This window comes from Bombina bombina, chromosome 4 (assembly GCF_027579735.1).
Source record: "Bombina bombina isolate aBomBom1 chromosome 4, aBomBom1.pri, whole genome shotgun sequence".
Classification (NCBI taxonomy): domain Eukaryota; kingdom Metazoa; phylum Chordata; class Amphibia; order Anura; family Bombinatoridae; genus Bombina; species Bombina bombina.
In genome coordinates this window covers 609,375,277-609,394,071 of record NC_069502.1, presented here as the reverse complement: position 1 = coordinate 609,394,071, position 18,795 = coordinate 609,375,277, and the positions used below count along the sequence as shown (strand labels likewise).

Sequence of the window (18,795 nt, the reverse complement as noted above, 5' to 3'; positions counted from 1 at the left end):
GAGGAAAAGTCCTTTTTAGAAGGAATTGAATCGAAGAGAGCTGTAGGGATAGTGATAGTTCCAGAGGCTTGATCACATTCAGAGTCAGATGAACTTTGATAAGAGACATGATCTGGTGGATCTGTTTCAGCAGAGTTAGAAACCTTAGACTCCAAAATCTTGAAGAAGTTGTTAACTGAATGAACTGGAGTTTTCAGCTGTCTAGAATTTCTACTGGGTTTATTGACCTTTTTAGGAGACATTATTAGACTTGAATAGTTAGTGTTAACTTCTTTACCACTTAGATAGCTTTATAATGGGATACAGGATATAGAAGAAATAAGGTGTGCTTTAGTAAGGATCACTTCAGGCTCATATAATATCCCTCTGCTGTGTGATGATAATGTCTGTTAGAAGTAAACCTGCACTTTGTTTCTGCCCTTGATTATGGAGGAGGGCCTGTATCCTAAAAGCTTATACTTGCTTGTCAATAAAGAAATTAAAAAGCTGTATGTCCCCTTGTAGATGGATTATCAGGGGATCACCATGTCATATCAGGATTGCAGTTGTAGCGACTACCCCGTGGGCTATTAGAGGCTTTAACTGATAAACGTCAGCTATGTCTGCATATTGGCTGTTAGCTTTATCATTGGTGGTTCAAGGGTTTCTGCAGCTTATAACTACTTTGCCGCTTACCGGCTTGAAATTCTTTCCCTGCATCTGGAGGTCCATTGCGCTGTGAGAAAGGAGTTGCGCAGATAACTAGTGGAGGCTACGGCCTACCCCAGTGTGCACAGTATCTCCTTCTTTTGCCGCGATCCGGTTGTGGGATTGATCAGGCGTTGTGTGAAACTGCTTGGGCTTAATTGCGCTCTTCTGCAAGGCTTTCGCTTGGCACCGGGTCTAGAAATCTAGCCTCCTTGCAATTACAAGCTGTTGCAGGCCTGCATGAATGTCGGCATGATCTGAGATGGTGGGAGGTATGTTGAGTTTTTGTTCCACCCCTCTTCTAAGGTCCCTTGTTCGGGTCAGTGGTGTTAGACCTTACATCTAAGTCCTTGTGAGGTCTCAAAATGCAGGGTGGCTAATGCCTAAAGCGCTCTCACTCAGATAGGGCTCAGGAGCTCCGTTAGAAAGCAGCCATCTCCTAGGCTGGCTAGCTCCACCCCCTTATTTTGCAATTTTCTATTAGTTTTTCTTTTTTTTATGTCAAATTGTCAATTGTCAAGCTATTATTGAAAGATGGCAGAGATGCTGTACCAGGGCCACTGTGTCTTGCCCCCTGGCCCTGGGCCACAACTTGTGGCCCAGGGCCAGAGGGCAAGACACATTGCCATGTGGCCCTGATACAGCATCTTAGACATCTTTCAATTATAGCTTGACAATTGACAATTTGACATAAAAAAAGAAAAGAAAAACAAATAGAAAATCGCAAAATAAGGGGGCGGAGCTAGCCAGCTTAGGAGATGTCTGCTTTCTAACGGAGCTCCTGAGCCCTATCTGAGTGAAAGCGTGTTTCGGCTTGTCTGCCGTAGTGTGGTCAAATGGCCTGTTCCGTCCACTTTTATATTAAAATGTATCTTTTGATTGGTTTAAAACCATGATGGGATTTAAACATTTTCTTGCTCATCCTTATGATTTACATATTTACAATTTCACATTTCCTGCGGTATCGAGAGGATGATGTTTAAGAACATTCATACATAATACTTGGTAAATCTTTTGTACTCAATTCAATTCATAGATGTCTCAAAAATTCATATAAAACATAGAAAAAATTAATATATATGATAATAGGATAATAACTAACCCACCCAAGAATTTTACAGTAATTGTAATAATATTCTGCAGGTATCGAAGCTTTAAAAAGTGGTTCAATAGCACTCTCAATAGACATTTTAACTATTGGAACAATGTTTAATCTGTATAGGGAGCCTTATTGGTATCAAACCAATCGGTAATACAGATCTATAATTGTTGCCCTAGATGTACTGACTACATTAATGCTCCCTAAGAGCGCTGTATTAGATGGAATAAGACCAGATAGTTCTTAAGGCCGACTCTGAATACTTCCAATAATAGTAACAATATTCAGACCTTAATTCGACATTGATCACAATAGTGCTTTCAGAACTGCAAAACTACTGCATCTTTCTCTATATATTCATTCTCTCTCCTCTCTCTCTCTCTCTCTCTCTCTCTCTCTCCCCTTCCAGAATTGATAAATTGCACAATTCATTAAATGTTAATTGTATTTAGTGCTTTTAAGATATAAAATCAATACCGAGATTGAATGTGCACATAGATGCAAATACTTAGCCCGTGCACATAGCATATGACTGATATCATAATATATATTTTTCTCATGATCCCAGTTCCATTACACTAAACAAGAGTTCTACAACATTTTGATATATGTCAAAAAATGAGATATATTGCCCTGGACACACAGGACTGAGAGACCAGTGCCTACTGCCAAAAAATGATCACATCATATTCTGAGTTCAGACATTGAGGCACCCTGATCCTCAGCTGGTGTATCCAGAACACCTCCCTTTTACCCAAAATGGACTCTCTGTCTCCATCTCTATTGTGAGTCACAACTGTTTTGACAATAGTCCATCTCAAGGAGTGGCTCACTTTGTTGTGTTTGTTTTTAAAATGTTAAACTAAAGGTGTAGTTATTTTGCCCAATTTTATGCTCAACAGGTGCTCAGAAATCCTATATCTGACCCCTTGTGGTGAGGCCTACATACTACACCTCACAGTCTATACATGTCAACAAATAAATAGAATAAGTGGCCCTACAATAAGTACAGAGATGATGTTTAAATGACTCCCCTGTGAAACAACTCTTAAAGCTTACTCTCCTATCTAGACTTTCACAAGCTTTACATTGAAAGTTGCTACACCTATATACTCCTTTGTGTTGTAACCATGAGCTAGTTTTTTCAATGTTGGATTTAAGTTGAGTGGGCGCTAATTGGTTACCAATAGACATCCCTTTCTTAAATGCAAATCTAAATTTTCTCGGGCGGATCTCTTCTAGTCCATCATCTGCCTTGAGCATGTACATGTTCTTCCTGATGATATTGCATATTTGCTAAAACTGATTACTATATTGAGTGACAAAGGTAATGCCATCAAATTCTTTAGTTTTCTTGGTATCCTTAAACTTCAGGAATTCAGACCTTTCTTTGTCATCAATATTAGCTCTACTTTGTTCAATATCAATGAGGTTATATCCCCTTTAAATTAATCTACCAGTTAGGTCTGCACCATGTTTCGTATAAGTTTCTTTGCTGGTACAATTTATCTTAATTCTGATAAACTGACCTCTTAAGACTGATTTAAACACTCTCTTGGGGTGATTACTGTGGGCATGTAACAGAGTATTGCCCGATATGGGTTTCCTATATACCTCGGTTCCTCCTTTCCTGCTTCACCCCCCTTCAGAGTTACATCAAGGTAGTTTATACTGTGTGTACCAAACTCAAACATAAATTTGATCCCTGCTTCATTTTCATTGAGATCCTCCACAAATCTTCCCGCCTCCAAGGGTCCCCCTCTCCAGATAAAGATCAGATCGTCAATGTATCTGCAGTAATAAACTGTACAATCATTTTTGGGGTAGTTACCACCAAAGATGTGGAACAGCTTCCACCATCCCATGAACAAATTTGCGTAGGAGGGGGCAAACTTTGCCCCCATAGCTGTCTGACATCTCTGGAGGTAAAATTCTCCCTCAAAGGTAAAAAAATTGTGGGTTAATAATAATTCAGCCACACGTAGTATGTACTTGCAAAATTTATCATCATAGAGTTGATTTCTTCTCAGAAAACAATTAAGTGCTTCCAAGCCCTTATTATGTTGTATAGATGAATTTAAGGATGTAACATCCACTGTCAGTCAGTTATATTTTTTCTCCCATGTGATTGACTGCATCTCCAGTAATAGTTGTTTTGTATCTCTCAGATAGTTTGGTAGTTGTTTAACCAGTGGTTGGAGTATCTCATCCAACCACTGTGAGAGATGCTTAAACATTGAGTTTATACCACTGATGATGGGTCTACCCACCACATTGGAGAGAGACTTGTGCACTTTTACTACTGGATAATCTACTAAAAGATAATTACTGGTCTTCTCATCTAGAAAACCCTCTTCTGCCCCATCATCAACTAGCTGCCTTAGTTCCCTTTGGAAGTGGTTGAGGCTAAGTTTGGTATATTGTTGAGGATCATTCAATTGCCCCAATGACTCTCTTATAAAGTATGATCTATCCATTACGACAACTGCCCCCTCTTTATCAGCCGCCCTTAACTTATCACCAGCTCTTTTCCCTTACCCAAGCTGTTACGTGTGTTAAGTTCCTTTCGTGTAAGATTTTTCCATTTATCCTTATCCACACAATAAGCTAACTGCGTAAGGTCTCATTCTACTCTTTTTGTAATCTCTCCAAAATTTCGCCCCTTGACTGTAAAGGGTAAAACTTAGAGGCTTCTCTCAACGAGGATCCCCTTTCAACCAAATTTTCAGTAGATTCCAAAGAGAAAGAATTTCCCTTTCTAAGAAGTGTTTTTAGGCCCTGCAAATCATATTCTTATTGAAAGTTAATACCTCTGTTTTCAAATATTCCATCTCTTTCAGACTGTATAGATGCAAATTCCCTGTTAGTATTATCACTTCTAAAATGTTTTTTTAATGTTAAGCTCCTTATTAATTTATTTACATCTATAAGTGTCTGAAAGAGATTAAAGTTTTCACTAGGGACAAAATTAAGACCCAGACTCAGTTAAAAAAAAACTATTTCCCCCTAAAACACAGTGAACAAATACACATTAAAGCTGCTAACACAATGGTAAAGAATGTATTTTTGCCACTAGATCAAAATTACTCTATAGTAAACAGATTGGGATTCAATAATGTTGGTTAGAGGCTGAGAGATATATTATTCATTCCTTTCTTCATGAAATCATGGAAACTGAGTTTGAATTATCAGCAAGTTCAGAGAAGAATGCTGATTTTAATATTGGAGCCATAGGGATGCAGAAGGCACATGTTTAGCAATAAACAAGGGTGACTCAGTAATTAATAAAAATACACATTTATTATAAGCAGAGTATGCGCTTAAGTGATGAAAATGAATGTGATCTAAGTGCCTCTCAAAATTAAATTCCCACAAATCTATACAAATTATATATATTTATATACATTTTATATAATATATATTGTTGAAATAGATAAATATTCTGCTCCTGCACTGCTGTTAGCTAATCTGTGAGTTTAAGGCGGGGTAACGTTTTGAAAATACATAAATATTTGAATGATTTTTCATACTTAAATTTTTTATTTAAGCGAACTTTGCTGCCGTTTCACTTTGAGGTTTTCCAGCGTTTTATATTACCAATACAGAAAACACTGGAAAACTTCAACGTATAACAGCAGCAAAGTTCAGCTGAATATATTTTTTTTTTAAGTAAAATCATACAAATATTTATGTATTTTCAAAACGTACCCACTCCAGGGAGCTCACAGATTAGCTAACAGCAGCGCAGGAGCAGAATCAGTGTAAGCCGATAGAGAATCAAAGAATAAGCCGATGAAGAATGCTCAGAGGCAGCTGATCTCAATTATACACATACAATTACGGTATGCTGCGAGTGCGCAGCCAGGAAATGACTGAGAGCCTGAGGGACAAGTCTACCACTCACCTGCCCTCCACTGAAAGTCTCAAACACCGCACGCGGGACTAAAAGGGAGGAGCTGAGCAGCGTGAGACACATTGTGAAACAGCAGAGTGGCAAAAAACTGTCAGCTTAATAAAGAAAAAAGAAAATTATAATGGTTTGCTAAAATAAGGGGGGAAAGAAATTATTATAATGGTCTACTTAATAGAAAAAATTATAAAAAGCTTTAACAGTCTGCTTGCCCGCAGCAGGGGCAGGCTAAATGTTAAAAAAAACTACTTCCCCTGGCAACACCCGGTCTATTGTCTACTGGTGGGTGGCAGCTCCTTACCTGATGGCTGATGACAATTGACAAGTGAAGCAAGTTGTCATAGTTGATCCAGTCTCCAGAGGCTGAGGCCTGAGGGCGAGGCCCTGACTGAGTCTGACTGTGTCAACACAGTGTCAGCTTGTCAAGTGTGTGTCTGCATGTGATCCCTTATGTGCCTGCCTGGCCAGTGGTGCACACTATTGTCCCGCCCCTTCTCCCTGCCCCCTAACCAATAAAACTGGTGAAGCAGCCCTCCTGTCATGGTCCTGGGGGCAGACTTTGATTTTTCTGTTGAGCTGATTTCCCGTCACACATCAGAAATGGTGGTAAACCAGCTCAAAAGAAAAAATCAAACTTGGAGTCATTGAGTGTCATCACGTGACACAGCAGTCAGCCAGAGTGCCGGGGGTGGGCGGAGCTTGGAGTGACGTCATCATCGGCACTACCGTGCCCGGCCAGCTTAAAATTTTTTGGAATTTTTTTTCTATGTCGGCAGGGCCCCGGGCCCCTCATCCCAGATGGGCCCCTGACTGGTGTCACCCCGTCACCCCCTGATGGCGGCCCTGAGGTACTATCAAGAACAGAATATTGTAGCTTTTGGCAGGTGTACAGACTGGAAGGCAGGTACCACCAGGGGCAGAACTACCATTGGTGCAGCAGGTGCACTGGCATCAGGGCCCAAGTGCTGGGGGGTCCATAGCGGCCAGTCTATACATAGGCGTGTGCCTATGTGATCATTATCTGTGTTCAGATCATTGTACTGCACAGCATACTCATTAGTGTATAGATATTCATTATACAGAGTAGCATGTATATTATTACTTTTGCTTATTACTGAGTTACCTTCGGGTGGTCCATAAATATTTTGCACCAGGGCCCTCTGTGTAGAAGGTCCACTACTGGGTACCACATTGTAAAACTGGGAGACAAAGTAATGCAAGATAATATTAGAATATACAGCTGTAAGTAGTGTGAGAGAAACAAGAACAGAGGAAAATATAAGAAGAGGAAGTTGGGGTCATGGAGTTATGTGATGCCATTGTATTCAGCAGAAAATGGTGCATCAGTGAAAAGCTTAAAAGCAAACAGTCATGACTTAAAACAGGGGTGCTTAACCTTGGCATGCCAGAGGTTTTGGAACTACAGTGGGTATTGAAAAGAATCCTCCCCCTTGAAAATAATCACATTGTGTTGCTTTGCAGCCTAAAATAAAGACAGACACAGTTTTTGTTTATCCAGTTGTAATTACTCAGTGCAACTTATAACATCGAAGTGAAAGATATAACAGCAACATGTCAGGCAAAAATAAAGAAAATTCAAAAACAGAATCACTGATTTGGGAAAAGGATCACCCCGTTGTGTCAGTATTTCATTGAACCACCTTTTGCTTTAATGACAGCCTTTAGTCCTTTGGGATATGTCTCTACTAACTTTGAACAATATTTGCCCACTCTTCTTTGCAGAACTGCTCCAGTTCCGTTACATTTGATGGTGACCGTTTGTGTACTGCAGTCTTCAAGTCATGCCACAGATATTCATTGGGGTTTATTTAAGTCTGGGCTCTGACTAGGCCATGCAAGGACATTCACCTTTTTCTCATTCAACCACTGAGAGGTTATTTGTGCTGTGTGCTTTGGGTTATTGTCATGTTGGAAGGTAAACCCCCTTCCCATTGACAGCTTCCTGGCAGAGGGCAGCAGCTTTTCCTCAAGAATTTGACGGTATTTTGCTCCATACATTATTCCTTCTATCCTGACAAGTGCTTAAGTGCCTGCTGCAGAGAAACATCCCCATAACAGGATATTACCACCTCCATGCTTTACTGTTGTTATAGTGTTATTTGGATGATGAGCTGTATTGTATTTCCTCCAGACATATCGTTTGGTATTGAGGCCAAATAATTTGATTTTAGTCTCATCTGACCATAACACATTTTTTCATGTGGCCTCAGAATCTCCTAGATGTGTTATGGCAAAGCTCAGTCATGACTGCATATGGCCTGTCTTAAGGGGTGGATTTTTACTTGCATCCCTCCCATTCAAGCCACATTTGCGGAGAATTTGTGATATTGTTGTCACATGCACACAATGACCACTCTTTGTCATAAATTCCTGAAACTGCTTCAGAGTTTCTGTGGGCCTCTTGGTAGCCTCTCTGATCAGTTTCCTCCTGGCCCTTTCATCCAGTTTGGAGCTACGTCCTGATCCAGAGAGGGTCTGTCTTGTACCAAAAACCTTCCACTTCTTAATAATAGACATCACTGTGCTTCTAGGCATTGATAAAGCCTTTGATATTTTCTTGTATCCATCTCCTGATTTGTGCCTGTCCACAACTTTATCCTGGAGATCTTTTGACAGTGCCTTGCCACCCATAATTGATTGTTTGCTTTAGTTGCACTACCAGGGACTGAGATGCTCCATGAAAACTCTTTTCATGCTGAGCTATCAATATGCCCACAGCCGATCACAGTTAGAGGTTAAATGACTTTGTGTGTGCCGTTGAGAAGGTGATTAGCTACACCTGATTGAGTTTAAAAGTAATTTTAGTAGGGGGTGATCCTTTTTCCAATTCTGTTTTTGAATTGTCTTTATTTTTGCCTAGCCTGACATGTTGGTGTTATATCTTTCACTTGGATTTTATAAGTTGTACTGAGTAATTATAACTGGATAAACAAAAATGTCTGTCTTTTTTTCTGGCTGCAAAGCAACAAAATGTGATTGTTTTCAAGGGGGTTGATTCTTTTCAATACCTACTGTACGTTTCCCTTGATGATCATCCAACTTGCTCAGTCAGATTAAAGTGTCTAAACATCATGGGAAATGCTGGCAGAGCATCATTTGAAATGTAGTTGCAAAACTTGCCTTAAAAAGAAATGTATTTTGTGATTCAGACAGAGCATGAAATAGATGGTTTTATTTTTTTAAAGGACACTCAGGTTAAAAAAATCAAATTTTCATGATTCAGATACAGCATGTAATTTTAAACAACTTTCCAATTTACTTCCATTAAAAAAAATGTGCAGTCTTTTATATTTACAATTTTTGAGTCACCAGATCCTACTGAGCATGTGCAATTCACAGACTATACGTATATGCATCTGTGATTGGCTGATTGCTATCACATGGTACAAGGGGAGTGGAAATATACATAACTTTGAAATTTGTTATAAACAAATCTACTACTCATTTGAAGTTCAGACTAAGTGCTATTGCATTGTCTTGTTATTTTGCATTTGTTGATTATGCAAATCTAATGTGTTGACTGGTCCTTTAATTCATAACTCATTACATTGGGCTCAGCTTGCTGGGAAATCAGATTATCATATCACTTTCTATACACACAAATGTTTTCTTATCTTAGCTATATATCAAAGAACAATTGAAAACAAACTTTTTTTCTTATCTCTCCTACCTCCCACAATTTCGTCTGCTGGATATGTTTAAACAGCTTTTCTATAGCCAATACTTAAGTATTGAAATGTTAAGTATATGTGGGGATACAACAGACAAACACAGCTATTTCAAATGACAAATTAAAGGTAAAGGATCAATTTGTAAACATTTTAATACACTCCAGCAGATACAATGCATAACTGGAAACAAATTAAAGGGGAATTTTTTTTACAGTACACTGTTCCTTTAAATGGTAAGTGGAATAATAGGGGGAATAACTTTGGAGATGTTCTTGATTAACTACTCGTATACATTTTCATATCTGATAAATCATTATACTCATCCTTAACAATTAGTACTATATAATCTTTCATGGGTTTAATTAGTGCTATGTGATTTCCAGAAGGTATAAATGGAAACCAGCTAGTCAACCGAATCTGCTTTAAATGTTCATATTTTTGCTTTAATGCAAAAGTGATGGGCAAAGGGATAACAAATACTTTACATTACATGCTTATGGTTTGCAAAATGTAAGATTCTTGCAAATAAACAACCACAAATCAAAATATTACCAGTTGAAAGTTTGCTTGAGCTTTCCACAAAGGGTTTGTGACCAGGTTTTTTTTTTTAGAAAACATTTCATGGATATGGTAAGTACCCATCCATGGTTAATGTTAATTGGAATCTTAACCACTTGTATTTTTGGTGAAAAACTGACTGGATTTGAGAAGTTGAAAGATCTCAGAAATAAATGGTACAGCATAGTTACTTTTCATTATAATTTTATTTAACTTGTGATAATCCGTACAGGGCAGGGGCGTAATTATGGCTTAGGCCAACAAGGCCGGTGCCTAGGGCAGCAGATTTGGGAGGGGCAGCACATCTGTCCTAAACTCTCTCTAAAAGCCAGCACACAGGACAGTGAGCAATAAAGTGCAGGCTTTTACAGAGAAGACAAAGCACATGCGCTGATTAACGACGCTGTTTACAGGCAATGCTCCTTTAAACTGTTGCTTCATTTAGAGCCGCCAGCATTTTTGCAGTGTAGGCATTCTTGGTGAGAAACTTGTCCGGGGATATGCTTCCAAGGTGAGGCTGGAGGAGAAGACCTTGTGCCGATATGCTGCCTCCACTTATCAGCTGTGGTGGGTCTGCGAGCATAGTGCTTATTGCAGGTCTTAGCAGCTAACAGACTGAATGCGTCTGTGCACTGCTTAGATCAACTTGTGATGTCTAATCATAAACTCTCAGCGCTAATGTATGTTAGCTACTAATAGCTGTCTTTCTCTGCATTCATGAACCCACGGAGTAAATAGTAAACGGACTCTTAAAAAGTTTCATTACTTGAATAATCTTAATTACTGTATGTTGTTGCATGCAAAGGGTAGTGGTTGTTTCAAAGTGTATTCTTCTTTCCCTTCCTTCCTCTCTCCCTTCTTTCCCTTTCTCCCTCAACTCCCTCCCTTCCTTCCCTCCCTTCTCTCAACTCCCTCCCTTGCTCCCTTCTTTCACTCCTTTCTTTCCCTCACCACTTTTCTCTTCTCTCTTTCTCTCTCCCTTCCTTCCTTCTTTCCTTTACCTCCCCTTTCTCCCCTCCCCTTCTTTTCTCTCCCTTCTCTCAGGGAGAAAATGGTATGAGATGCATGCAATTCAACCCACCTGTATGCAAGTGTTTTGCTAGCCCATTTTCTTTTGAATTGTTATGAAAAAACAAACAAAACAAAAACACTTTTCACACTGACCCAAAAAAAATATTAAGTGTAAAAAATAGTTTTGAGTGCCTAGGGCAGCACAAAACATAAATACGCCACTGGTACAGGGTCTTGCTAAATTTATGCTCAAAACTGTGTAGCAGAGGTATGAATAAACTCCTTCTTCATGTTTTTATTGAGGGACCAATTGAACTCAATTGTTCCAGGATATAAGGGTGGGTAGGTACACCCATAGTAAAGAATTCTGTGGAACAGTTAGTTCAGATGGGGACAAGATGACAGATAATTCTTTTTAGGAAAAATATATAGATTGTCATGGTAAACTACAGGTTTAACTCACTGACATTATTCAGACTCAGGAGAACTGCTGTTAGGTTAGTTTAAATTGTAAGCTTGCAGTGAAGGTCTCAATAGTAAAACAAGAAATTCACCTATTATTGTATGCAAGGGCGAGATTACATATGCAGCGCAAGCTTCAGCGCAACTGCTGAAACCCACGCCGCCCGTAATTTCACCTCGCACATCACATTTTTTTCTATTTCACATAAACCCCGCCGGCAGTTCATAAAGTGCCGTAAGTCGGATAAACTAGTGATGTCCAGAAATCAGCGTAAATACAAATTTTTGGAGTCGCCAGTGACTTACCGCACTTTAGAAACTGCCTAAGAAAATATTTTTTTTTTTAAATCTCCCGTAAAAGTCTAACCTGCCTCCCAAAAATAAACCCGACACGTAAAACCCCTATATCCGCCATCAAACCCACATCGGAACTAATAATAAAAGTATTAAGCCATACACCGACAACCCCCCACACCGTAATATGCCTAATTAAACTATTAACTCCTAATCCGCCATTCACCCACATAGCGATCTACCTAATAAATGTATTAACACCTAAATCCGCCAACCCCAACATAGCAAAGTCCCTATTAAAACTATTAACCCCTAATCCTCCATTAACCCACACTGCAACAAACTTTATAAATCTATTAACCCCTAATATGCTAAACCCACACAACGCAATAATCCTAATAAAACTATTAACCCCTAAATCACCAAACCCGCGCAATGCAATAATCCTAATAAAACTATTAACCCCTAAACCGCCAAACCTCCACAACGCAAATAACTAATTAAATTACTAAGGCCCTTAACCTAACACCCTAACCTAACACCCCTACATTAACCCCAATTACCTAAATTAAAAAATACTAAGTTACAAACAATTAAAATAAAAAAGCTAACATTACATAAAATAATAAACCAAATTATCAAAAAAAATAAAAAATAAACCTAATCCCTATCAGCCAGAGTACGAGTTTTGAGCGCTATAGGGAAATTAACGACTGCAACATTTTCGGCGTTATTTCACCTCCCTATATCGCTGCTATTACAGGTTTTTAAAAAGCAGGCTTATGCGGGCAATATGGTGGCGTTGAGCTCCATACCACACCAAAATCAAGCGCTGCTTTGACGTGCTTGTGCACAATTTCCCCATAGACATCAATGGGGGGAGCCGGCAAAAAAAAAAGCCTAACACCTGCGATTGCGGAAACAAAAGCTCCATAACGCAGCCCCATTGATGTCTATGGGGAAAGAAAAAGTTACGTTTAAACCTAACAACCTAACATAAACCCTACATCTAAACACCCCTAATCTGATGCCCCTAACAATGCCGCCACCTACATAATGTTATTAACCCCTAATCTGCTGCCCCTAACATCGCCGCCACTTACATAATGTTATTAACCCCTAATCTGCTGCCCCTAACATTGCCACCACTTACATTACAATTATTAACCCCTAATCTGCTGCCCCTAACATCGCCGCCACTTACATTACAGTTATTAAACCATAATCTGCTGCCCCTAACATCGCCACCACCTACATTACAGTTATTAACCCATAATCTGCTGCCCCTAACATCGCTGCCACTTACATTACAGTTATTAACCCCTAATCTGCTGCCCCTAACATCGCCGCCACCTACCTACACTTATTAACCCCTAATCTGCCGTCCCCAATGTCGCCGCCACTATACTAAAATGATTAACCCCTAAACCTAACGTAACCCTAATGTAACCCTAAGCCTAACACCCCCTAACTTAAATATAATTAAAATAAATCTAAATAAACCTTACAATTATTAACTTAATAATTCCTATTTAAAACTAAATACATACTTACCTGTAAAAAAAAACCCTAAGCTAGCTACAAAATAACTAATAGTTATATTGTAGCTATCTTAGGTTTTATTTTAAATTCACAGGTAAGTTTGTATTTATGTTAACTAGGTAGACTAGTTAGTAAATAGTTATTAACTATTTACTAACTACCTAGTTAAAATAAATACAAAGTTACCTGTATAATAAAACCTAACCTGCCTTACACTAAAACCTAACATTACAATAAAATAAATTAAATTAATAAAATACAATTTACTAACTTACAAAAAAATAAACACTAAATTACAAAAAATAAAAAACTAAATTATCAAAAATAAAAATGAATTACTCCTAATCTAATAGCCCTATCAAAATAAAAAAGCCCCCCCCCCAAATTAAAAAAACCCTAGCCTACACTAAACTGCCAATGGCCCTTTATAAGGGTCTTTTGCGGGGCATTGCCCCAAAGAAATCAGCTCTTTTACATTGCAATAAAAAATACAAACAACCCCCCAACAGTAAAACCCACCCACCAAACCCCCCAAATAAAAACCTATCTAAATAAACCTAAGCTAAACATTGCCCTGACATGGGCATTTGGGTGGGCATTGCCCTTAAAAGGGCATTTAGCTCTTTTACGAATTGCCCAAATCCCAAACCTAAAAATTAAACCCACCCAAAAAAACCTTAAAACAACCTAACACTAACCCCCGACGATCCACTTACAGTTATCGAAGTCCGGACATCCATCCTCCTCCAGCCGCCGAAGTCCTCATCCAAGCGAGAAGAAGTCTTCATCCAGTCAGCATCTTCTATCTTCATCCATCTGGCACGGAGCGGCTCCATCTTCAAGACATCCCGAATGGAGCATCCTCTTCTTATGGTCGTCGGCGTAAACTGAAGTTTCCCTTTAAGTGACGTCATCCAAGATGGCATCCCTTACATTCCTATTGGCTGAAAGATTTCTATTAGCCAATAGGATTTGAAAGGAAAAATCCTATTGGCTGTTGCAATCAGCAATAGGATTGAGCTTTCATCCTATTGGCTGTTCCAATCAGCCAATAGGATTGAGCTCTCATTCTATTTGCTGTTCCAATACTGACTTTGCGTGACGGCCAAAAAGGTGTGCGGTACACCTATACCTACAAGACTTGTAATAGCAGCGTTAGGGAAAAAGCAGCGTTATGATAAGTACTGAGATAGGTATCAGAAAAGGAGTTGTCACAGGAAACTAGAGGCTAACAGTATATTCAGACTACTTTACTGGATGTACATTACAAGTTGTTGTATCCAAACTTCACCTGCATGGACCAAGACATTACATTTTCAAATTTGAGACATAACTTGAATGTGCCTATAGGGATATGTTCATAGACACTACTATCAAATGTAAGTTTAGTGAGATGTTTAGTGATATATATATGTTATAATCTGCATATTACATTTTTGTTAAACAAAGTGTGTTATTAAAAGTTCAGATTTCATTAGCTCAAAGTGGTCGTGCCAGACAGATCTAAATAAGCATAATAAACATGCTATGAGATAATATGAGGGAGATGATAGCCTGAATTCCATATTAGTAAATCTCTGACTCCTCTGAGTGGGAAGAATATGCAATACCTCCATATTTATAAAAACATTTCAGCAACGTAACAATATTCACAGTGATGAGGTTCATGCTATAGAGATCAACTGTAAAGACGAAAGGGTGGTGCATCCGCACGGGAACTGATCGCGTTGTTCTCACTTATGTTTTAGTACATAAGAGCGCCTGCACCACTGTACACCTTACCTGATGAAGGGTCCAAAAAGCACCCGAAACGTTATTCCCTGCATGCCCTCACAATAAATCTTCAAGCATTGCATCTTCGGAGTGTGAGTATTTGTATTCTGATTTGGAATACACCAGCCTTTTGTCTTTACATTAAACTCTTACTTCCAGATTGAGCAGGCAGAAAATATGCATAAATGCAATCACTAAACAATGCTGTAGTTTAATATTATTATGGAGGGTAACTCTATATTTAAGTTATGTTTCCAAATTGGTTTTATCCATAAATTGTATGGGGTAGATTCCAATCCTATTGCAATTATTTGCAACAGGGAATGTAAATACCAGGTTCCTGGAATAAACAAATTGCATGATCAAAATGTTGGGGCCAATTAAAATACTGTAAGAAGCAAACCAACAGCCAGAGATGGTTTGTGACTGCCGTTACATTCTATGAGGGACAGAGAATGAGATAATATTAATTCTATCAATCACGTTTCCATTAATCTATGGCTGCCATTATGCTGTTATCTGCTTTTTAAAAGCAGCTTTTAAAACCTAGTGCAAAGCCTATAAAATCCTTAAACATATTTTTTCAAACTATGAATACATTATAACTGATATTTTTTTTTACTAGACTGGTCATAATGTAAACCATGAGCTGTCTATGTACATTTTTACTCTTTGGAAAATTATTAGCTTTTTAAGATGCAAAACTTAACCCTTTGGTTTTTTTTCTATTTACTTTACTAATCATTTATATCATACTTAAAGGTTATTAGTCAGTGACTGTGTAGGTGATGTCATGTTAACACTACGGCCTGTTATTGTTTTTAATAATACACCTCCCTCCGTGTTCCAAACAGACTCAAATCTACCAATCTGTAGCACAAAATCTGTAGATCAATTCTGAGATGTTGGGAAATAGTGATTCAATTCTGTAAAATGAAAGCTGGTTAATGTTTTCAGTAAATCCTTTTTCCAACAAGATTGGAATCTAGCCCTATGCCTGTTTTTTATTTAATTAGTTCAGATAATTAGGTCAAATTTACAATTGGGATAATCTGCTCTAGATTTTATATTTACAATTCCTATTATAATTTGTAAGGTGGAATATATATGCACTTGGAAGAATTGTAAAGTCAATTTTATTCTAATTTAGAAATATACACAACTTTAAAATGTCCACATTATATAGATAAAGCTCACATTTTCCACTGCTACAAAAAAAATGCCATTTTGCATTTGCATATGAAATGTTCTAAACTGTGTTTTTTTAAACTTGTCACTCAAGTCTTAATGCCCCTTAAACTGCAAACCTGCACTATTTTTCTGGCTACATTTTTAATTCTACTCCAAAAATACTTTTTATTAACTGAAATCATAACCCCAGTGATTTATGAGCTTATTTGTGTACTTTATAAATACTTTTGCAGCATTAGCAAACTATAAGACACAATTCAAAAAAGTATAAGGGGTATTAAAGTATTTAATTCATGCTACATATAGCAAATCAGATTTATTACTTTATATGTATTTATTTTTCATTAACTTAAGTGGAAAGTTTTGTTTTTGAGAACAAAAAAAATATATAAAAATAGATCCCAAACAAATTTATGACAGTATTTTTTTTTTGCATTAAATGAATACTTGCCGTTGAGAAGACGTCTTATTTTTTATTTATTTTTAAATTGACCACGACTCTGCTGCCTCTGTCTTTTCCCATTGCCCTCCCAAATACATGCTCCAGTAAAATACCAATATGATGGCTCCTTAATTGCTGTAGGTCCTTTTGTCGGCATAAATATGTTAGGAATCTTTAAGTTCCTTAAAGGATAACACTGGATAATATAATTGACACTTTTACATTGATTTGTCATTCAAACTTTTCATTGACCATTTCAGTGTACCTAGTTTGTTGGACAAGAGTCATTCAGGCTTAAATTTGCATGTTGTGTTTTTCAGCTGAAATCCCGTATTGTAATGACCCCTTTAGCCATCTCGCCTCCTCGTAGCACTCCGGAGCCAGATATTAGCTCCATTCCCCAGGATGCAGCTACTGTGCCCAACTCTGCTGTTCCACAGTCTCTCACAGGTAATAAAGTGTAATGTTTGTATAGATTCATATAAAGCTGTTTACAACAGAACTGAGAAGTTGGTGTTATTCATGTTAATGTATGATAATAAGAGAAAATATTATTCATAATGTGATACAGGAAAAATTCCAGGTGCACCCTCCCCCCCCCAAAAAAAAAAAAGAGTTGTGGCCTTATATGCAAAACCTCAATGTTCAGATGAGATGATCTAAAACGTCTTGTCGGTACCACAAGGCCTATAAATTTAAAACAAAACACAAATTTTATCTTGAGAAATATTTATGTTGCTATATAATGATCTTTATGTGAAACAGAGACTCTTACATTACAATACTAAATTTAAAAAAATCCCAAAGAATTTGCGTGATTTCTCTCCATGCCAGCAAGTTTTTGAATATCAAGCCCTTAATGACAAAAGAATAAATAGGAAAAAGGGGAGCAAACCACATTAAAGGGACACTGAACCCAAATTTTTTTCTTTCTTGATTCAGATAGAGCATTTTTCTTAGTTCTCTTGCTATTTTTATTTGAAAAAGAAGGCATATAAGCTAAGGAGCCAGACAATTTTTGGTTTAGACACTGGACAGCACTTGTTTATTGGTGGGTGAATTTATCCACCAATCAGCAAGAACAACCCAGGTTGTTCACCAAAAATGGGCCGGCATGTAAACTTACATTCTTGCTTTTCAAATAAAGATACAAAGAGAATGAAGAAAATTTGATAATAGGAGTATTAGAAAGTTGCTTAAAATTGCATGCTCTATCTGAATCAAGAAAGAAAAAATTTGGATTATATAAGTGAAGCAAATGTATATATATCATTGGGCCTTTATCAAATCTTCATGAAGCATCAAGTTTTAATAATTAACGTGGTTTGTGCCACTATAACCCCTTACCCTTAGTCCTAAATTTTTATTTTCTAATTAATTCATATAAAGTTGATCATTTCCATTTTTACCTTGCTCACTTTCTTTGCAGCTGTTAAAGGGTGAGTACACTGTAAAATTGTTTTGCCATTAATGTGTTTTCAATTACTTGCTATACCAGCTGCAGAGTATAAAATGTATGAGGAATTGCATTTTGAAGTTTATTTGTGTATATGAAGTAGCTGGCTTTTAAAAAAACTAGAAAATACTAAGCGGTCATCACGCTCCAACATCCTTGACGTCCGCTGATGCACCAGGAAGTACTAACGGCCCCCTGGTTAAGCGCACACTATGGACGAGGCTGCCTCCAAGCTCCATCACTCCTGGCGCTCCTTTGGACTAAAGGATTAGTCGAGATTCTTTATCTATTGGCATTTTTATACCTTACATCTTGTAAGTTTTATTGCATTTGCGCTTTTTCGTTGTGTCATTAAAACATTTCACTCTTAGATCGGGATGCGCTGTGTTGTTCTCTCACATACAGCTTTGTGCTTCTAAACCACAGCCTATTACAATGGGTTGAGCTTGCAGGTAATATCAGATCTCGTTATATTATCACTTTGTGTATACAGACATGCTTCCTTAGCTCATATTTGTCTGTAAACTAAAGCTCAATACTTAGAGAGAACAAGGGAAAATTAAAATTGTATTACTTAAAGGGACATGCCACCCACATTTTTTCTTTTATGATTTAGAAAGAGAATGCAATTTTAAACATCTTTCTAATTTACTTATATTATCTAATTTGTTTTATTTT

At 37.7% G+C, this 18,795-nt stretch overlaps 1 protein-coding gene across 5 annotated transcripts in view; it reads left to right on the top strand.

Moving 5' to 3' along the window:
- Nucleotides 1–18,795, top strand: part of SCML4 (Scm polycomb group protein like 4) — a 254,821-nt gene that overhangs the window by 209,369 nt on the left and 26,657 nt on the right. For all 5 annotated transcript variants that reach the window (XM_053710604.1, XM_053710602.1, XM_053710603.1 and 2 more), the window contains one exon: nucleotides 16,982–17,111. In XM_053710604.1, the coding sequence (XP_053566579.1) occupies nucleotides 17,000–17,111 (112 nt within the window). In that variant the 5' untranslated portion in view covers nucleotides 16,982–16,999. The remainder of the gene's footprint in view (nucleotides 1–16,981; nucleotides 17,112–18,795) is intronic.